Raw genomic sequence first — 22,718 nt, 5'->3', positions numbered from 1 at the left:
TACTGTAGGACATTTGCTAGTGCAGTTGGCTTCAGTCTTTTCTGTGTGTCGCATCTCATGTATACAAGTGAACAGCTGCTACCTCCTTAACAAGCTTGTGTTCAGACATGCCCCTTTAAGCCTGCTGGCATCTTGAAGGACTCAGGGCTATCTACCACTAATCCTCCTTTCTCCCACTTAAAAGGAAAAAAAAATACAACCCTGGCCCCCTCCCAATAGAATGACACCTTTCTTTTGGCTAGACAGAACTGGCTTTTCTTTTCATCCCTGTGTTGCACTAAGCCAGTGGTCAAGGAACAGGGGTAAATTACCCCAAATGGGGTAAAAATGAAAATCCTGGGGGTAATGAGGATGGTCACGGCATTTTATTTCTGACAGTGCTGTGTGTAGGTGGGCATTCTGTCGTGGGGACAGCAAGCCCCGGCAAGGAAGTGCACAGGGCACCCGGCTGCTCTCCTCACCTCCAAAGTGGGGGGGGGGGAGTCAGTGGAGTGGGCCAGCTGGACTCTGCCCAGCGGAGCTGTGGCCAGGGCTCTCCTTCCTGCCCCCACCCGCCAGCCCAGTCCGCTGGAGAGGAGGCCCCCTTCCCACCCTGTCTCACCTGAGCTCATGGCTGGTGGACCTGCCGACCCTGCGGTGCCTGCCTCCCCTCGCCAAGGACACACTTTCCCGGTGGCGTAGTGGCTCCAGACTGGCTGCTTCGGCAGCGGCCGCAGGTCCCGGGCCAGCGGGAAGGGGGGTCGGCCGCATACAGCAAGAACAGAGAGGCTGTGCTGGGAAGGGTTGGGGTAATGTAAATTTGGTGTATATAAAAAAATTTTTTTTGGGGGGGGAGAGATAAAGTTCCCTGACACCTGCTCTAAGCAGTGTACCAGTTCCACCTGAGTGAGAAACCTGCCATCTACCATGAAAGGCCACTGGGCTCTTGTGTACCACCAGCTCTTTAACATTTGCAGTCCTGCAGAAAATAATTACACTTTATTATACAGGTTCCAAATTAGACACTTGGCTCTATGACAAATTAGTCACATCACCTGTTGCACAGAAAAGCTGTGAATTATTTCTTTCTCCATCATTTTAAAGTAGATTGCTAGCTTTAAATTTTAAATAGCTAAAGTATGAGGGGCCTAAGAATTCTCATTGTATTAAAGGAGGAAAAGCAAGATCTCTTTGTTTCCCACTGCCCATAGCAATCATTCTGAGCAGTCAGCCACATGCTTCATATCCTGATGCTGAAATGATTAATGTTCTCCTTCTCACTGATGGTGTGTCCTCCACCTGCTCTAGTTTCAGTGAAATATCCAACACATCTCAGGACTGTACCTACAATGGCCTGTTGCAGTATTGTGCACATTATCTTAGGGTCAAAACCCACAAACATGCATGGCACTAGCTCAACAACAATGACAATTTAACTAGAACTCTTGACAGTTCAGAAAGGCAGATCCTGACATTCATGTTAGGCTCTTCAAAAATGAAAAGAAATTAGATCCATATTAAATTTAAATTTTTTAAAAAAATGTCATTGGATACTAGTGTTTCCCTCTAATGGAAGCTTAATAGCCAGGGGGCGGGAAGGGAACAGCACATCAACTATCATTAAGAGCTTTAACATTCAATATCTATCTAGCTGCAGATTACTCCCCACAAATGCACATATGGGCCATCTTTAATGCCCTCCCACATTATTAACTGCCTGGCAAATGAACCCTGACTTTGTGTTTCGCTCTTTGAGAAAACTCAAACTGCTTATAGTTTACTATTGAAGTGATCAATTCCTGTCTTAGCTGAAAACCCTCCATCAAAAGCTGCATTGAGAACTTCATCTAGACAGCTGGTCATTACAAAATTCAGATCTTGTCGTATGTTGGCAGAAATCTCTTCAAGATCCTTCTCATTTCTTTGAGGGATGATGATTCTTCTCAGTCCAGCTCTGTGTGCTGCAAGGACTTTGTCTTTAATTCCTCCAACCTGTTTAGACACATGAAGACGAGGAACAGAAGATGAATAAGGAGGACTGTTTTTGCTGAACAGCATTCTGATGTTTACTAACACTTCATTGGATCTGCACTCAGTGAGATTTAGAAGCAGATCCATTGAAATCAACACAACTTATGTTAGGGAGCTGAATTGCAACAACATCTAGAGGGCCACATTTTGCCCATTGCTTCCATAAAGAATTGGGGTGAAGACAACTGATCTTGTGGAAGAGGGTTTCAGTAGGTTCCAAGCGATACAATGGGGCATTAAGCTGCTCATATTCCCAGTGAATACCAAATATTTAAACTAGGGAACAGGTCGCCCTCCAGTTGTTATATGACCACAGCTCTCATATCCCAAGAGGCTCTGTTAACTAGAGCTGATGGGAGCCACAGTCCTACAACATCCGAAGGCCAACTGCTCCCCACCCCACCCAAATATGATTTGCTAGGGCTGATGTACATACAACTCTCTATGGACCTGCACCAAGGTCCTGCTCAATGCTGCAAGAAGTAGATTAATACGGCCTACAAGGAGCATAGTTAAAAGAAAGCAGAAACAAAGCAAGCATTTTGCCACAACGTGTTACCTTTCTGTGCACGCAAGATGCCTATCTGACCCACAATGAGCAATTGGCTGGCCCATATGGACATGCTGGACCTTGTCACTAAGAAAGAGTGACACTGCTTCCTTTACCAGTAGCATCTCCCGGCCTAGGTTTGGAATGTATTCACACTTGGGAGAAAAGATTCTGACATAAGGAAGTCTAGACATATCCAATTGGCGCTACCAATTCTCAACAGCAGTTTTTGTAGCTCTTACTAAGATGGAATAAAGTGAACCAACTGAATCTCATAAAGAGCCCCTTTATTTAAGAGTCCCCCAGACAACAAAGTAGCTATGGAGCCACCATTCCAATTAGACAGCAACTGACAAAATTAAGCCTTATTGCTGCCAGAAATTACTATCATCTGCTGTTCTGTTCTTGCGGAATACGTTGCCCCTAACAAATTACTAGCTTCCCCTAATGCAAAGCAGATTTCTTAAAAAGAAAAAAAAAGAATTAAATGTGTGCTAACTGTATGGGAAGACTATTACAGAAGGGTGCCTAAGAATGAAAACATCACAAGTCTGAGTATGTATCTTAGAATAAAAGATGGAATTGAAGCTGGTATTAAAAGCCGTGGAGGGCTGGATGAGAAGAAAGGTTTAACAATATCATTACCTCCAAACAATACTTACTGGCAGAACGAGACCCCTTAGTGTAATTTCTCCAGTCATGGCTACATCTGAACGCACGAGCCGCCCACTGAAAAGGGAGGCAAGGCAGGTTACTATGGTAACGCCAGCAGATGGTCCATCTTTTGTGACAGCTCCAGCTGGGAAGTGCAGATGGATGTCGGTGTTGTCAAGGAGATCAAAACTTCCAGAAGCTTTAAGAAAGAAGAGAAGGGGGGGGGGGAGAAAAACAATAAGTTTGGGAGGGGTAGTGGTGGCATCAATGTGAAAATTTCAAACCCATGGCCTCTCTTTTGCTTAATAAATAAATAAGCAAGCACCACCAATGGAGGACTTCAATTCCTAACACTGTGCCATTTGGCAGCCATTGCTTTGGAAAGACGATTGGTGACAGTAAAAGGGGTGGGGATAGAGGAACAAAGGGAAGAAATGCACCTGTATCAACATGCCTGAGTATGTTTGTAGTTTGGAATTGGGGGGGGGGGGGAGAGATTCCTAGTTTGAACTCAGTGAAGGGCAATACATATGTTCTTACATGGCACCATAATGTGTTTGTCAGTTCGTTTAATCCATTTGTGTGCTTCACTTGAGTGCTGTATCAGGGGTTTTAAACTCAATTTTCCTGGGGGCCGCTAAAGGCAGAGTCTGGGTGAGGTGGGCCGCATCAGATTTTCCACCAAGCAGAGCAAGAGCCCAAGGAAGCCACCCAGGAGTTTCCTTAGCCGACAGACAGGTGGGCTGGCTGGCAAGCTGCAGTTCTGGATGGAGGGTGCAAGAGGTGCTGTCTTGGGAGAGAGCCGGCGAGTGAGACGAGGCTTTTTTAAACTCTTGACAGCAGAGGATGTGTGGGCGCTTTGGGGGGGCAGGCAAGGCGAGGGCCACAAACTATCATCTGGGGGGGCCGCAAATGGCCCCCGGGCCGCATGTTTGAGACCCCTGGTTTAAATGGTCAGCAAAGTCATTTTTGCAATAAAGCCACTTAAATAAAATCTTATAAAACTGCTGGATAGCTCAGTGGTTTGGGTCTCCTGACTGTGGAGCCAGAGGTTGGGAGTTTGATTCCCCCACTGTGCCTCCTTGACGGGGTCTAGACTGGATGACCCACAGGGTCACCTCCTGGTCTGCAGCTCTAAGAAACCCAAATGTTACAAAGAAATTACAGACAGTTGTTCTGCAGTGGAAGGAACTACCACAGAAGGTGGTGTATTTTCCTTGGGTGGAGGCTCTAACTGTGGATTTCCTGCCCTTGGGAGAAGGTGCTAATCTGCCGCTCTGCGATTCCAAAACATTCCCACCAAAGACGTCATACAGCTGCCAAGAGCTTCACGGTCTTTCTTCTGCTACTCTAGGCAGCCAGCAACATCTGGAGGTGTTCCAACTCCACCTTAATGCATTTACGAAAGGCACACTAGCCCTCTCCACCTGGGTCTTTCTACATACCATTTGTCAGTTGATATTTCTTTGCGTTGCTGCGCAACCAGCTGATTGCAAGATGGGCCGACTCCTTCATGACGTCGCCCAGCTGCCCCGTTAGCGTGAGCTGGCCTTCCCCATCCATGCGACTGGCTTCAACAAACATGATCTCCCCGCCTAAGGGAGTCCAAGCCAAGCCTATGGCTACCCCAGGTTGATTCAGGCGCTCAGACACCTGAAAGGGGGGCAAAAAGTAGGAATGTTCTACGGAAAAAGGACTACCGCGTTCACTTGCAGGCCTCCCAACGGGCTGGGCTCCCCGCCTTTCTTTCTGCTGGCAGCATGGCTTTCTTCCTCTGCCAACAGGGACAAATCAAGCCCCTGAATAGATTCTGGAAGCCCAATCAATTCAGTGGCTTTCCATTTTCAGTTTTTTCTTCAAGCTGAGCCGCTTAGGTGTCTAGATTTCCAACTAGTTACTTATTGATGGCAGAGGGCAAGGTCAGAGGTGAAGCTCTCCGAGCTATAGAGAAGGCAGAGCAAGAGGCCCCGCTGCAGGCTGAGGCAAAGAAAAACAAATGGAACCAATCTGGAATGTTCCCCCCCCCCACCGCACTGCAGAGAGGAAGGCAAAGGCAGCTAAAAAGAATAAAGATGCTCTTTCAACTGTGCCAAAGCCCCACTTCTCATTCCAGAGGGGTATCTAGGAATCTCTCCCACATTTATTTGGTGTCCACCTTGAGTTGTTTAGAAAAACAAGAATAAGCTTATTGCAGTTGAGAATGCATCCCTCTCTAGACTTTGAAGGATTCAGCTTTTGTCCCAAGACTGTATCGGGGATGAGCAGTTTTCTCCCCCCCCCCCGCACCCCAAGAGCCACAATTCAGGAGTCATCTTTCAAAATCCATAATGGCTAAGATCAAAGTGGAGCCCTCCCACTTTCTCCTCTCTTCCTCTTCCTTCCCCTGCAACAGACTGTGGGGTCCAAGTCAGTTTTGCCAGAGGTCTGAATTAACTGGTTGCAGAAAGCATCAGAAACGAAGCCACAGTTTGCCAAACCCTGTGGCTGCTCTCCACCCTATGTCACAGGGATGGGGCTCTTTCTTGCCAACTGCCCGGGCAGAAAGAGAGGGAGATGGGTATAAACAGTAATAAAAAAAAGTTACCTCCAGTTCGTACATCGGTGGCCCAAGGATATCTTTCAGAGCATGGAAATCGATTAAAATTGGCATTTCAGGTGGAAGAGCCAGGTCAGCAGTGTCACCGAGAGAATCAGTTTTTGCATCTTCTGCAATATGTTCTTGGCACTCTTTAAAAGAAAAAAACGACCACTGGATTTAGACTGCCTGCCTGCATTTCAGCATAAGACGAGACGTGCCTTTTGGATTCGCATGAACAAGTCAACCAAACAGGAAATCTTCCACTGACTATAGTTTCCCATTTCATCCAGACCAGAAATGTACAACTACTGAGAGAGGAAGAGGCCCAGGGACTCATTAAAGAGTCTTGTGCAGAAGGATTTTCTGGAGAATTCTTGCAAAGGGGTTCTGGTCTTTTGTAAGAAAAAAGAAAGATTTGGGGTTGGAGAAAGAGAAGGTGCCGGAGATATGAGGCCTCCTACAAGTGCTACATTTTTTTGCTAGCATTCCTTCCAGGGTGTTAACCACAGTGTAGCTTTATTCAAATCTATAGCCGCCTGCAGCCCGGTCACCTTGGGATTTGCCCACATCAGATTTTTGTTAAGGCTGCTGCCGAGAGATTGGCTGAAGCTGACCTCTGTGCCCTTCTGAAGGGGAAGGCACAAAAGAAAGAAAAGCTGGCTATGTTTTCCTCAGAGTCCCAGGTGTTTTACAGCCTCATACTTGCTAAGCAAACAAATGAATGAAATCTTGAGGCCCTGGGATTTTGTACTCTGCTCATAAAAATCCACATGTTTTAGGTGAAAGAGATTTGAGCTTCACCACACTCGAGCACAATATGATTTAGTAGGAATGATGTAAAACTTGCAGGTCAGTTTTGCTTGGATCCCAACCCTGGGCCCCCAGATGTTCTTGGACTACAACGCCCATAAATCCCAGCCAGCACGGCTAGTGGTTAAGGCGTCTGAAAGTTTTAGTTCAAGAACATCTCGGGACCCAAGGTGGGGAAGCCGTGCTCTAGTTGATATCTGACCACAGACTATCAGTTGAGACTCTTGAAACATCTAACACAAGAAGAACAGTTCTCAAACAGCCCCTTGGGACTGACCGCCTGCCACTCGCGAAACCTCCCCTTTTTGCCATTTCCACGAAAGAAGAAGCAAGGGCTGAATAACCCAGAAGGTTGGTGGCTTGCTTTCAGCATGAGGCTGGCCTGCATGAGATGATTCAAGACATCTCAATTCTCTACTGTGCTGTACAGCTCGTAAGTTTCTGAGATGCTCTCCTCCTCCTGCCTTTTTTTTTCCCTCCTCCCCCCTTAAAAAAAAAAGCACTTTGCTTTTTTGGAATACAGCACTGCCAAACGCCAGCAGAAGCCTAAAAAGCACGCTCCTCCCCATCTTGCCAGACTCTCGTTTATTATGTCCTGTGTTCTGCGTGATGCTAATTCGGGCCACACAAAGGCAACTGTTCACATCTCTGTCCTTTTGGGTTTCCTCCAGAAAAACAAAACCTTGAGTTTTACACCACTTGGAAGCTTGTCCGCTCGCTATTGCTTTCCTAGCTGCCAGCTACTTCCAGCTCTAATTTTAACACTGTAAATAACTCCTTTGCTGGAATGCCGGAGACAGCCTCTCTTTTGTTCGATGTGTAATAGTAAACAAGGGAGTGGATCATGTGAAGACAAGCACTTTGAGAAGCTTCCACTGATAAACAGCCACATGAAAATGAGAATCTCCACTGAAGTCACGGAGATGCTGCAAGGTGATTAGATAAACTGGATTACCTGCAAAAAAGTTTCAGGCTTTTTCTCGATACCTAGCATTCCAAAAAGCCATTGTTCTTCCACTACTAGCGCCCGATGGAAACTGCAGTGAACCTTCTAGTCCTGGGGATTTATTGCAAGAGGAAGGGAGGTATGCATATGCTCATGGACAGAGCCTGGGGGAAAAACTACACCTTTATATTACAACTCCCAGCATCCTCCCAGGTACCATGGCTTGTTAACATCTGACCCGACATCACATGGAAGAGACAGTACACAGCATGATTGTTTTTTCTGCCTTCCCATCCTGACAAAAAAATTACTGCTAACCAGTCAGGCTGGTTGGGCAGTTTAATAAACGATTACCTTAATAATTTGTGAGAGTTCAATTCCAGATTTAAATATGACGCACGAGATGTTGACAGCGTGCCTGCCTGACTGCAGTAGTAACTCCTCCTTAGCAAAGGGACACAGGTTTCTGTGCAAGTCTTTAAGAATATCTGAATGCAAACATGAATACAGCTAAGAGTATGCATGGGCTTAGAGGTAAAAAAAACTTTCTGTCTTTACATCACTTCTCCTTGTTTGTTCTGTTGCTCTGTTTGAGGAGCCCTCCAGATCTTGTGAACTCCAGCTCTTCCAACCCCACACCAGCGGCCACACTAGTTGGGGCTTCTGGGAACAGAAGACCTGGAAGGGCAGATCACTCTGTCGATCAGGCAACTCTTGCTTGGTGTGTGTGTGAGAGGAATAACATGGTGGATGTTTCTGGGAATAAAAGAACCCGAGCCATCATGCCACAGTGACTGTGTAATCCAGGCAGAGCCACAACCATAGCTGCTCCTTCGTTTATGATCTCTAGCATCCCAAGGGCAGCTAATTGCAGAGCTACCTGGGGGATTCTGGGGGTTGTAGTCCAACACACCCACACAGCCAACCAAGTTCTGCCCCAAGGGAAGCTGGATAGTGCTCAAGACTTGTAGAATATCATGGAGATATAAGCTTAGTAACTGTGGGGCAGGCTCTGGCTGCTTCTTTGCATGCATCACATCCAAGAAATCCAGGCTCCGTGGGTCCCAAACTCAGCTGTGCAATTTGCCCTCCTCATGCACCCATTTCTTCAACCAGTTTTCTCCCAGTGGAGGCGGTACACATAACTGTATCGCTCACGAGGAGGAAGGAACACCAGAAATGAAAACTGGGTGTATTTACTCCACTCAAGGACAAAACATATGCAAATCTCAGAACTCAAACAAAGCCACAGCCCCCTTCTTGGGCATCCTTCCAAGCCAGAGAATTGGCAAGAGCTGGCGATCAGCAGAAGGATATAAAAAGGCACACAAACCTCCTCCCTCTGTTGCTTCGGAGCGGTCTGGCTTTGCCTCCTTGTGCTGGCCTTCTGCCACTTTCACGGCAACTGCTCGGCAAATGGCGCCAAATTTGCGATCCAGAGAGCGAACTCCTGCCTCCCGGGTATAGCTAGTACAAAGAAGAAGCCCAGGTTACCCATCCGACTGAGTGTCTAAATAGACGAGAAGCTGGGGAAGCCTGGATTGAATCGACATGCTTTATTAATCAAATAGGACACAGTTGGCACTATGTTTGGCAAGCACCTTTTTATAGGTTATTTAAAATGCAAAAAAAAAGAGGCAGATGTAAAGGATTCTTAGCAGCTACAAGGAAGGAGACAAAGGTCAATATCATCCATACTCTCATATTCCTAATTAGCATGTATAGGTGTGAAAGCTGGACAGTAAAGAAAGCTGATGGGGAAAAACTGATTTGGTTGAAATGTCGTGCTGGAGGAGAGCTCTGCAGATACCCTGGACTGCCAGAAAGAGGAACAAGTGGGTCCTAGAGCAAATCAAGCCTTGAACTTATCTCTGAAGGTTAAAACATTGAAACTGTCCTACTTTGAGCCCTGCATGAGAAGGCAGAATTCTCTGGAAAAGACAATAATGCTGGGAAAGGTGGAAGGCAGCCGGAAAAGAGGAGGAGCAAATTTGAGATGAGCCAACTCCCATCTCAAATGGGAGACTAAAAGAAGACACTGGTGTGAGTTTGCAAGAGCTGAGCAAGGCAGTTCAGGACAGGACACTTTGGAGAGTGCTCATTCATGGCGTCACCATAAGTCAGGAGCGACGTGATGGCACATAACAAGGAAAGAATACCCAAATCCTTGCAAAGAACAAATATTTATTTATTGCATCAGCATAGACCAGCTAGCTGGATGTTAAGGTCACTACTGAAGAAATCTGTTGTCAGTATGGTCGCCGTCAGAGGTTGATGGGGTGGAAGGGCCTTCTCTGTGGTGGGCCTTAAGCTGAGTAATTCCCTCTCCCTTACCCCACTCTGCTGAGATGCGTTCAGTACCTTCCCTATATGCTTCTAGTGACAAGTCAAGACTCATCTCTTGGGTGGTGGAGGAAGAGTGAGATTCTGCTTTCACCCCTAGTGAACCTCCATGCCGCGTCAAGGTTTTAACTAATTACTGACTTTCACCACTTGCAAAAAGGAACCATTTACCTGGTGATTATCGCCAGAGTTGCTTCCTGGGGAATCTGGATCTGCTGAGGGGTCAATCCATGCAGTTCCAGCTGTTTTGGAATCAAATGCCGATGGGCAATCTCTATCTTCTCTTCTTGCGTGTATCCTTTGAAGCAAGACACATCATAGAGAGGAAGGGAGATGATGAACCAAGGTCGGAACAGACTTACGAGATGTTTTAAAAAAGAAAGAAAAAGAAAAAGAGTGATGCTGTAAACTGAGAGCGGAAGAAAAAAAATGAGACAAGATATTACAGCTGCCCCTTCCTGCAAGATTTTAAAGTGGCAGTCAGTGCAAAGAAGCGAAAGGCAGGACAGTGCCTTCATGTCTCAAGACCTACGGCAATAAAACCGCCACAATAACGACCGCTGTCTTCCAGCACAAACATCCTGACTCCAAATCCGTGCTGCCTTACCTGGAACCTGAATCACCTCCATTCTGTCCAACAAAGCTGGTGGGATGGTGGCCGTCGTGTTCGCTGTGGCTATGAACAGGACTTGAGACAAGTCGAAGGCTACGTTCAAGTAATGATCTGTGAAGCTGTGGTTTTGCTCAGGATCCAAGACCTGAAAGAGCAGGGACCAAAAAAAAGCATAAAAAAGGAGAAGTTGTTTGGATAAATTTAACTTTTTTCAGAAAACAGAAGAAGTGCTGACTGGCTCGATACATTTGGCCAGAGTATTTAACAGAGACATTAAAACAGAAATGTCACTATAATTTTAGAACAAATCAGGGGACTCAAGGCAGTTTCCAATCTTGGGTCTCCAGACGTTCTTGAACTACAATTCCCAGAAATCCTGGCCAGCACAGTAAGTGGTGAAGGCTTCTGGGAGTTTTAGTCCAAGAGCATCTGGGGACCCAAGATTGGGAGCCACTGTTTTAGAAGACAGGTTAAAAATGATGGCACGAAAGAACTCTTCGCCTCCCCCCCCCAAAAAAAATATATGTATGTGTGTATTATACTTTGGGTAGCATGGTTGGGACCCACCACTAGGACATAGTCCCCCCCCCAAAAAAAGACAAAAGCAAGAGAGTAGGAAGACCAGGGGATCTGGTCTTGATCCTCTGACTCAGCAGGGGATCAAGCAGGATCTTTCTTTGCCCTATCTGTAGATGCCTTGGGGATTTCCCTCTCACCCAAGTAGTATCAGGAATGATTCTGCTTAGCTTTTGAAACAAGAGAGAGGATCCGCTGTGTTTGGGTGGTACAGTGGTTGGTCTTGTGCAGAATCAATGGTAACTTAACAAACTCCATTTGTTGGACAGATTTACTCCAGTTGGGAAGGAACATCAGATGTAGCCCAGCCTTTCAAAACAGGAACCTGTCTATGGTAATGTTCGGAAGAAGTGAGATCACACTCTGCGCAACCGGCTGCTGTTTTGGTCACTTACAGCCGGGAGGGTTTTAAATTCAGTTGCAAGCTTTTATTCCAGTTGACTGCTTGTTAGCAGAGAGCTCTGCTGAGGCCATGGAGAAGGGCAATTTACCCTCTATTAGCTGATGAGCAAGTGCCTCTGATAACAAGCATTTAGGTGCTGTTTCCATGCTTATTCCCCTGTCAAGCAGCCACCGAGCAAAACAGCCGCTGTCACTTGAGTAATGGGGTGTTAATTAAAGCTAAATTAAAATGGGCACTCGAGAGACAGATGCCTCTTGCACTTCAAGGCGAACACCAGAGCCACACAAGTAGCCAAGCACTCCATTGATTCCATGAAGCAATTTGGTGAATTATTCTGGAGCATGGGACACTATCAGGCAAAAATGTCAGGCTGTCATTCTAGGTCTATCGCGAACCTGGCCTATGCAGCTCAAGTCTAAATGGTAGCCCAACAGTCGCTTGGGTAGAGGGCACATTACACCTGGGGAACAGTTAACATACTGGCATTCACAGAGAGGCAACATCCTCAGTTTTGATGGGGCTTCCAGTCTAAGTTCATTTAGAACATGAAGGAACCCAAAGTGATGCAGTGGCAGGAGCCTTGAAGATGCCCACCCTCGGTCTGCACCAGGAGAAGACACTGAGAAGCAGGTTCTTGTCTTCCCTCCTGTACTGAGATGCACTGGGTTGCTCTTTGAATTACATAACGTATTCTTAAATCTGCATCTGTTGTTATGTGCCACTGAGTCGCTATTTTCAAGGGTTTTCAAGGCGTGTGAGATATTTAGCAAGTGCCATTCCTTCAGTGAGTTTCCATGGCTGAGGGAGGTTTTGAACCCAGGTCCTCTGACTCCTAATCCACCATTCTATTCACTATATACGGTATCTCTCCCGTGAACGCCACTGGTGCTTGCTTTTCTCTTTCTGAGCATGGAAGACATGGCCATCCTAAACGTGAAATATATACCAAAGCACTTTTTTTTCTGTAAGTGTTCTTTGAAAGCTCTCTTGAGCTCTCCTTCGAGGCCACCAAAAACATTGACGAAAGCGGCCTGCAAAGGTCAACTAATATAGTGCAGAGGAAATAGCAGAACCCCACTGAATGCAGTAAGCAAGATGACTTTATGGACGTATTCTGCAGTTCTGTTTAACAACAACTCCTCACAGTCATATTGGTTTCTTTTTTTTTAAGGGAACTCTCCAGAAGGAATTCTGTACGACTGATTCAATCTCAAATAGAGTTCCAGCTCTTTTGATTTCCAGGAGCAAGGGACCGGCTTCAAAAGGAACATCCTATGCGTGGCAAATGTAACCTTGTAATTAACGTGATGAGAGAAATTAGGTGGGCGTGGTTTGATTAAAGAGAAGTCCCAGCATCTCCGAAGCTAGCAGAACCTTCCATTTCAACCCAATGCAGACTCTCCTTGGTTTATTGGAGCCCATAGCACAACTCTTCAATCAACGCACAGAGCCGCTGCTGGGCATAACCTCAGGCGGATTCCCAGTTATTGGTGCTGTTTCAGGGAAAAGCCACCCATCCTGTGCAAACCTAACCAAGATCGCGAGACACCTACTTCTAAAACATTGGGGGGGGGGGAATGCCCGTCTTGAAGGAAATTGGACTCGCTGATATCCAAACCAGGTGGAAAGTTTAAAAAAAAACTATTAGATATAATTTTGACATAAGAATAATAAAATTATTTTTTAAATCCAAGATCAGAAGCAAGATTAGCATTGTACATAATTCACATAAGGGGGAAGAGGATACAATGGGACATGAATCCATCGTGTTCACAAGTCATTTAGTGCCAGTGGCGAGAAGCGTTCACCCCCCAGTATTCCCCATGTGGACAAATTCTTTGGCCAACAAACACAGAAACTGTCCTTCTGTTGTATTCCGCCAGCCCTGTGCTCAATGTTTAATTTGCATGCACATTGCCTAAGGTTAAGGTCAGACACAACAATCTCATTGTGAAATGCGATTTCTTCTGCAATGCTCAGTAATCACAGAGGCTTCCTAAGACTGTAAATGCAGGACACCTCCCTGTCATCACACTGCCTACAGAGGACTTTCGGATCCACGCCCACCGCCAATATTGTGGCTCAGCAAACCCCCTCCTCCCTCTTCCCTACAGCGATAAATTAGCAAATGCAGCTTTCACATGAAAAGTTCTCACGCCGCCGTACATGGTGGGACCTCCTGGATGCCTCAGCCACTGCCTGCTCCTGTCAAGATAATTTATCCTTTTCCATAATGGCACGGATACATCCCTTTTGCTCAGTGGATTGAATTATGGCACAGAAGAGTGCTGCTAATTAAAATTATACATCATGCATGGAGGCAGTGAGCTTGAACATTTGTCAAAAATAGCAAGCCATCTCAATTAGCTTTCATTACCGCACTTTAAAAAAAAGAGAAATGCAATATTCTAAAGAAATAAAACAAGAAGACTTAGAGATGAACTGTTAATGCCATGTACATCCAAAATAGTTTGGAAGCTTCTATTAATAATTCTTTTAAATTATTTCATTTTTGTCCTGCTCTTCCTGAGCGTGAATTCAAGGTAGTGGACATTGTCCTCCTGCTGCCCATGTTATGCTTCTCAGCACTCCCACAAAGTAGGTCGGGCTAAAAGACTGTGGCTGGGGCAAGGTCACCTGATTTAGTTTCATGACAAAATCCGGATTTGAACCCACGTCTGTCGAGTTCCAGTCCAACAATCTTAACTGCTATGCCACGCTGACTGTGACTCGTCTTAAAATTGCTACTATATGCTGGATTCCAGCTCTGGGGATTTCAGGAAGTGGGACAGAGAAGGGGCAGGAACTATTCTTGATCATCCCGGAATGCAGGACATGTAATAAAGGACCCAAGTTAGAGGAAACCAGATTTTAGCTGAGTATCAGGAAAAACTCCTTAATTGTTAGAGCAGTACAACACTGGAACCAATTACCTGTGGAAGTGGTGAGTGCTCTAATACTGGATGCCTTCAAGAGAAAAACTGGACATCTGTCAGACATTGGCTTTGATTTGGATTCCTGCACTGAGCAGGGGGTTGGACCTGATGGCCTTAGAGGCCCCTTCCAATTCAATTATTCTAGGATTCTACAGTATATATTTAGGGCATTAAGATGGGGTGGGGTGGTCTAGATGAGTTCAAGGTAGACAGATCTATCTGCAGCAGCTAACTGTAGTGATTCTGAGCCCAGAGTGCTTGCAATCTGTTTTATCAGACCGCTGGTTGATACATATCCCTGACACACATAGGGTATACGGAAACCGATAAGCATTCAATATCTTTATTCCCACCATATTGCAGACCGCAACATAATCTTTGCGAATATGTCAGCAGCTTGCCCCTTCTCTTAGCCTGCTTTCTCCATCTATCTACACATGTTCCTCCCATCAAAAGGACATGGATCATGTTCTGTCTCTTCCAACCTTCAACAGGGGTCATCTAAATATAACGCCAATGTTCCCCGGTTGATGGACAGTAACTGGAAATAGGAAGAGATTCATTTTTGCTCAAGCAACCGACGCTTCTCAGCCCCACCATCTGGGCAGTTAACGTATCTGATGCTGAAAATTCTGACTTTTCTCTCCCCGTGCATAAGGCAGGAAATATTTGTTCCCTTTCAAGCACACACCACCCCTAATATCATGTTGTCATTTTCCAGAATCCACTCCCAAGCTTTCATGACAACTTGAACTATCAACCCTACACAGCTACTTACGCCTTGTGCATAAATATTCAATGCTCAAGTCTAGGAAAAAGAAATATCTCTTTACCTCTAGAATATGAGATTATTCCCAAATGGGAAATATTTCAGCAGAATGTAAGGAAATATTTAGCCCGTATTAACTTTTCCAGGAAGCTCTAACAATGAATTAAGAAAGAACTTAATGCACAGAGGTCTCCTGTAGAAGGCTGATAACCAGAAGAGCAGAGGTTGGGAAACTCTCGCCCTCCAGATGTTTTGGATTTCCCGAAGTCCCAACCAGCCAAAGCAAAGTAAGCGATTATGGGGAGTGGTCGTTAGAACATCAGAATGGCTAAAACGTCTCCATTCCTGCTGCTGACAAGGGTCTCCTCCCAGGAAAGGTAGTTATAAACTCTGAAGCTGGATACTCTGAGGCTGCATGTGAAGCCTTTTAACAATCCTCCATAGCTGGATCTCAGTTCCTATTTATAGACTACTGGCCTTCTCTTGATTTCAACCACACTGAAAAAGGAGACTTTACCACAGTACTCGTACAGCGCCATCACGCTGCTTTGAGGTCCCCCATGGACAAGGTTGCAAGAAGACGAATTCCTCTGTTTAGCAACTGCTAGCTGAAAATATTTGCTATTCTACCAATGTCGCTGAAGGGTCCTCCCCCACTTCCTTCCTCCGGCTGTATGTTCCAAATAGAAATGCCTTTCTCTGAGAATTTCAGCTCTGTCTCTTGATAATCACTCTAAAGATCTCACAGCTGCCCAAGTCCTCTCCTTTTTGTTTTTGTTTCCATAAGCCTAGCTACCAAAATAGCTATCAACCTCCAATATTCCCGAAAGCATCTCCAATATTGTCTTAATCCAATGTTTCTATGCAATCCTGGGCAAGCCAACCCTCTTAGTTTGCATCGGTAGTTGGAACATAATTAAAGCAACACTGGTTCCCTGTAAATGGACTGGGAACCAGCCCCAGAACAGAAGGGTGTCCTGCCGTCATCCTCTGTCCCACATGAAGCAAATGTCCTACCAAAGAAAGAAAGGACCAAGATACGAAGTGGCCGGAAGTCCACTTTTAGATTTTTAAAAATGAGACCGTTTGCTATTGGTATAATTTAAAAGATAAATCACAACTCTTGGAAACTTCAAAAAGAATGGCATTACACAATTCTTTGTTGGGAAAATTTTCAGGGTCTACACAAGGACCCTTGCAGGGACGTACTTTGCTCATCCTTGCACTAACAGGACTGCCGTTTCTTATTGCACCTTCAGTATGGCTCTTGAGTCCCAAAATTTAGAAAAGGAGGCACCAGTTCAGCGAGCCCCGAGTGTAACTACTGAGTTGAAAATGGGTATAAGGGGCAGGCTAGGAGAAGCTCGTCACGTTTCTCACCTCAAGCAAAGCAGCTGCAGGATCGCCCTGCAGGCTCTTCCCGAGCTTATCAACCTCATCGAGCAGGAACACTGGATTGTTCATCCCGACCGTTTTCAACCCATTGATGATCCGCCCGGGCATGCTACCGACATAGGTACGCCTGATGGGGAGAAAGAGGGGGAAGGCAGTGAAATATGGAACCCAACAGAAGAAAAAGATGCAAGCCTAGACAGTTTAAGAATGTTTTATGAGCTCTGTCTCTCCTCTCCTTCTCCTGCTAAATAACCAGATATGGTCTAAATAAAAAACAGCATGGGGCACCTTGTGTTTTTTTAAAAAAAACTTGGAACAATAGCAGAACGGCTGTCTGGTCACAGACATGGGAATCACCTTCACAGGATCAGATCGCTGGTCCAATCAGATATGGAATCATGAAATCCTAGAAAAATGGAGTTGGAAGGAGCCTGTAAGACCATTGGGTCCAATCCCCCTGCTCAATGCAAGAATCCAAATCAAAGTCTATCCAACAGATGCTTATCTCATTTTCTCTTGAATGTACTTCGTTCTCAGAACATCGGCTTCACACCCAGAGGGTTCCGGTTTCAAGTCCCTGACATCTCAAGGTAGGGATACGAAAGATGCCTTCCTGAAACCATGGAGAACCCCTATGATTCATTGTTAATGCCACTGGACAAGATGGGTCAATGGTCTGATCCAGCGTTAGGCATATCTATCATCTATGCTACGAATGAGAATCACGTGGGTCATCTGGCCACATGCATTCCTCTCCCCAGGCCATTTTTGTAGCCCTTAAGAGTCCCTCTTAATGATCTAAAGCCCAGACCCAGATCCTCACTATCATCTGGCCAAAAATAGATAATTGCCACTCCTAAAGGCCTCAAGTACAAGACCTTGCTTTGAAACTTGCAGGGGGTGGGGGTTTCACGTTGCTACTGCTCGCCTCCAGTTTGGAAAAAAGAAATCTGCAAAAGCACATATTAAGTCTCATATAGAGAGTCTTCCAGCACCAAAAGATGCCTACATTTTAAAATATGCCTCCATTCCAACTACAGATATAATTAAATCAGGGAATAGCAAAAGCTTTGCACAGTGAAAAGCTAATGACTTACACCTGCACATTTCATTTAACTGAATCTACACAGAACACACCATCAAATGTACTTTTTTTTTTACTGTCAGCCATTGTGACTTTTTTTTTAATGGGTAGGTAAGATATACACTCTCTAGCTAAATAGATAAAATATTATAGAAGCAAATCAGTATGGCTCTTGAACTCTTCTTCAGGGGCGACTAGGGTGGCTTCTATTCCCTTGTCATTCCACCAGCAGGAAACGATGTTTTTATTCAAACGGGCGTCTGGTGTTTTTAGCTGGTTGCTGCCAAAGAGGTTTTATCTGGCTGGGTCCCATTATTTCTTTTTAGTGACCCCTGTCATTTGTGCTTTTAATCTGTTCTCGTGCTCAAATTGTACCTTTTTTTAAAAAAATACATATCACTGAGTATATTTTTGCCAGACCAAATGCTCTATATTTCTTTTGAACAAATACTGCCATAAAGCATTATGCAGTAAAGGTTACAAAAACCTTCATGTTTCATTTCAGAACATCTAGGCAGAGGAGAGATGTATCGGCTGCCCATAGGACTGAAAAGTGCCGTCAAACAGACAGGCAGAGAAACGAAACCGGAACACCAATCTTCAAAGGCCAACAGAGTGTAGCCAACTCTTGAGATAAACTGGGCGAAAGGGGGTTTCAGGAGAAATTTTCAGTTTCCCACTTCCTCCTCCTTTCGAGCCACTAGGAAATAAGTTATCTTGGAAATCTCCTGCTTGGTGTGATTAGAAGGAAATGGTGAAAGCACGACCTGCAAGCCAATCACCACAACGCAAGGGCAGAAAACTCCTTCAACACATGGGTGCCAATGGACAGACGCAAGGAACCCATCCGGTGTGGGCAGGGGGCAGCCCCAAAGTGGCCATGCATAAGATTGGGCAGGGCTGTCTCCTGATTCACTGTTTCTCCTTCACGGTTGTGTCTGTGAAGATTCTGTACCCTCCGAGCAACCATGGAGCAGGTGGGCTGTCTCTCGGATGGAAAAAATTTCCTACCACTGCATAGTTTTCATTCCTTAACCCTGTTCAGGCAGTAAATACAGGGATTTCTGTCTGCCCGCACTGGGGTGCCTTTGCTGTTTGTGACCCTAAAGTCTCTTTGGCTTGGAATCTTTAGGTTGCCACTAGTCCCAGCTTTTTTTTTTTTAAACGGTACCCAAAGTCTTAGATTTCAACTGTCTCTCCAGAATAAGCAGGGGGCTTTAATAAGCTTATGCCCCCTTTAAGGAAATAAGCTGCGAAAAATCTTCTAAGCTCACAGCAAAACCATTTTCGGTTTCTGTTTGACAGACAGAGAGAGAGAGTGTGGGCGGGCATCCCTTTGAACTTAACAAGGTTAATGGCCAAAATTAGACCGAGGAGGCACAAAGGTAATGACACTCTTCTTTGTCAGAAATCTCCATTTGCTGGAGAGTGGCAACAAATTACACAGCCATTCAATTATCCTAATCATCACCCTACCACTATACTATATTAAGCACTTTAAGCATCAGGAAAATATAAAAGCATAGACTTGTGGAGTTGGAAGGATGCCAAGGTGACCTAGTTCACACGCATGCATACACACAAGCACGCCCTAGGAATTCAGCGTTGGCTGAAGCATCTTGGACCTACAGCCACCCAACCTCTGCTTAAAAACCTCTAAAGAAGAGGGCCTCACCGACATCCTATTGCTTCACCCAGATGTTATGGCCAAATCAAGGTCTGGCTCTTGGAGCATGTGCAGATGGTTCATGTTCCCTGCCCAACTCCCTCTTCTGCTTCCTTATTCGCAGTGTCTACCCTTTGGCATCCGAATTGACTGGACATTAGCAGTGGAACCAGAGGTTTGGGAGTTCAATCCCTCGTGGTGCCTCCAGGGAGAAGGGCTAATCTGTGTGGCTTTAGGGAAGCTGCAGAGCCCTAGAAATGCCACCAGAAGGCGGCTGCTTCTTTCTACCTAGCAAAACCCTGGAAATGGCTGTCGTAGATTGGGAGTCATCTTGATGGCACACAATAATTACGATTACTCTGAGCTGCTCAGCAGATGGGCGGAAGAGAAATACAGTAGTATTGTTAATTACAATTATAAATCAGGATTCGTAATTCCACAAATCTCATTTGTTTAACTAGACGCTTTCAAATATAGTAGAAGGGAGCCCTCATCTCATCTGGCACTCGTAAACAAAACATGCCAAATATGTAGAGAAAGCATAGCAAGGAGTCTTATTATGGTTATAGTAGAGTGGCTAGATATATATATATATTTCTTAACCCTGCACTAATTTTACTTTTACTTACCCAAATATGGGGATGCCTGAAAACAAGTGGCTTTCTTCCAGAGTCTGACTAGGTCCCCAGAGTCTTTCTTTTCAAAGAAAGCAAATCTATGTTAGGAATGAAGCTGAAATTCTTAACAGTGTCTCCTATTCTATTTGTCCAAAGAACTTTAGCCTCTCTCTGTCTAAAGCAAGAGGACAAAACGTTTTCATACGGAGAGAGCAGCTGCTTGGCAAAGCCACGAACAGGTGGAATGTGGCTGTTTGGGTTCCATATTATGAAGTTAACTTCCCTTGAAGAATAAAAAGCACAGTATTGAATCCCCCTAGCAGAAGACAGAACCACACACATGGGCAACCTCTTCAGCATGTAAGATGTCCTTAATTCTGGATGTTCTTTGAATGGCTCATGAGAAGCCACCCTCCATACGCTGGCTTCCACCATGAGGCGACAAAGAAGCCATCCCTGGTGCACTCCACTGCAGGTGATGTAGGAACACCCTCCGCTGAAAATGTTCACTCCAGATCTCACATCAAACAGGGAGGGCAAAGAGAAGCAACGAGAGGCTAAGCAGCACATGCATCCAAAGGTCTGAGAAGCCTACTCCGCATCAGCAAGTAGCATCTGAACATCTGTGATCAACAACAGCCTAGAGTGTGCACCATCCATGTCTTCTCTCCCCCCTCCAAACACTGTACAAAGAGATGTGAAGTGGCTGCCATGCTTGACATGCAGATCCTAGCACTCAACAAAACCAGCTGTTAGATACTGATTTAGACATCTGGCTGCAGAGCCAGAGGTTGGGAGTTCGATTCCCCACTGGGCTTCCTTGACCGGGGCTGGACTCCATGATCCAGAGGGTCCCTTCCAGCCCTGCAGTTCTAATAAGATCTAAGAGTATAACTTCAAAAGTAATGAATGAACCTCAAAAGTGAGTTTCCATGAAACCCAGGGAAATGTCAAGAGGGCAGAATAAGATGAGCCCTTGGCCCCATGGAAAGGGTGCCCTCTATTGCTCTGCGGTTCTTTCAGGCCATGAAGCAGGTATTCGCCCACTAAGTGTGCTTTCCTTAACACTGCTAGATTTAAAGCACAGAACAACCTCTAGTGGTTCTCAGCTGAACAGCAACTTTCCATCATAATCTTTATTTAAAAGCAAAAATCTGATCCACGAATGGATGAGGGATGTTGTTACCAAGTCTTCCTGCTTCAACCCCACTCCAATAGTCAGCATGGTGTGAATAAACATAAAACTACTTGGACTTGATGCATAGTAATGTACGTAACAGTGTTAAGTCAATCCCCATGCAATGGCTCACGCCATCCCTCCCCTATCTGGCAGGTGAGGGAAATATACAGTGGGAGTGAGACCCTCAAAGAGGACATTTCCCACCATCAATATTCAGATGCTCTATGGGCTGCCCCAGGCCTTTCTGGCAAAATCTCACCCCCCCCCCAAAAAAACAGTGGGGATTTTGGGGGAGGGGTTCTAAAACAAGAGCCAGCATCCTCCTGAAGGAGGAATGTATTGCGCAACCTGCAGGGTTTCACACACCATTTCCAGCTTGCTGTTGGGCAAGATGGAGGTCAACCTGTTCCAGGGAACAGGACGTGCACAAAGAAACAACCGGAAATCTTTCTGCAAACTCAGAAATGGTGCAACACAACTGGGTGTAACACAACTGGGAGCCGAGAGGACAAAGCAGATTTCGCTCGTGGTGTGGGACAGACTTACTTCACATGCAATCACAGAGTAATTGGCAACTTTTTGCTCTTAAGAACAAGGGTGTAAAAATTCCAACCAGACTACAAAGCCGCTAAAGACAGTAGCCTCAAAATGTCTTAACCTCACCTCTCACAGACATCTATCATCCATTTCTGGAGTTTTGTCTACAGTTTTTCTGCACTATCCAGAAAAACCCTGGGGTTGGTCTAAGCCTGAAGAAATGGAACTTCATCCACAAAAAACTGAGGGCCAAATTATGTCCTTCCCTGCTATTCTTGGACATAAAAATGCTAAACTACGCTAGCCCTTACCCATCTGGAGCACCTTAGATTGAGTTGGGCTGCTAAAGCGGCATAGGAAGGCATTTATTGCCCATGCAAACTTGAATCGCACAGGATGTAAGCAGAATAGCCTACTTGTGTGTGGAAGAATGAACCCTCTTCCTTCTCTTACATAAACACACACACACTTCCTTCCCCTAGAGACAATGTGCGCTAAATACAGACATTCAGCTCCTTCTTATGGCCCCTAAATATGACTTCATAGGAAGTACACTTTTTGATTTACGCTCTTCCAACTCGCATTGGGGCCCGTAAGTCTCAATGCACCAGTTCATTTTGAAAAACTATAGCCTTTTCCCCAGTCAATGAATCCTATTTCAACAGAGCACATGTGGGAAGATGTCACAACTTCTTCACACCGCCTGCTGCTGCATTTCTTCCTCCTTCAGATCAGCTACGATGAGTCTTTTCCCTGCTGCTTCTCACTCCTGGCTGATCTTTTGACTGGGTCTCATCTAAATGCCCTGAATGCATTATTTCATTGAGGTGTTTCTACTGCTACAACTCCTTTACAACCTTAGCATGATCCAGAGATTCTTCCATTGCTTTGTAGAAATAATAGAAAGCCTAACACCTGTCTTGACTGCTGATGGATTATGCACTTTACCCTTTACAACAAAGATATTTAGATTTTCAAGGGGCTGCACCCTTCAGGTCAAGAGTGAATAGAGTAGGGTATCCAAAACCAGTGGAATTAAGATCCTTTTCCT

At 45.3% G+C, this 22,718-nt stretch overlaps 1 protein-coding gene across 1 annotated transcript in view; it reads right to left on the bottom strand.

The window, feature by feature from the left end:
• Positions 1–956: 956 nt before the first annotated feature.
• The window catches only part of LONP2 (lon peptidase 2, peroxisomal), a 36,089-nt gene continuing 14,327 nt past the window's right edge, over positions 957–22,718 (bottom strand). Inside the window, exons 8-15 of the mRNA XM_072980692.2 lie at positions 16,569–16,710; positions 10,499–10,649; positions 10,063–10,189; positions 8,882–9,015; positions 5,799–5,941; positions 4,660–4,867; positions 3,223–3,413; positions 957–1,971 (exon numbers count right to left, since the gene is read on the bottom strand). Coding sequence (XP_072836793.2) covers positions 1,750–1,971; positions 3,223–3,413; positions 4,660–4,867; positions 5,799–5,941; positions 8,882–9,015; positions 10,063–10,189; positions 10,499–10,649; positions 16,569–16,710 — 1,318 coding nt within the window. The 3' untranslated portion in view covers positions 957–1,749. The remainder of the gene's footprint in view (positions 1,972–3,222; positions 3,414–4,659; positions 4,868–5,798; positions 5,942–8,881; positions 9,016–10,062; positions 10,190–10,498; positions 10,650–16,568; positions 16,711–22,718) is intronic.

Source organism: Pogona vitticeps, chromosome 10 (assembly GCF_051106095.1).
Source record: "Pogona vitticeps strain Pit_001003342236 chromosome 10, PviZW2.1, whole genome shotgun sequence".
NCBI lineage: Eukaryota > Metazoa > Chordata > Lepidosauria > Squamata > Agamidae > Pogona > Pogona vitticeps.
The sequence above is the reverse complement of the archived record's forward strand: the minus strand, read 5'-3'. Positions and strand labels throughout refer to the sequence as shown.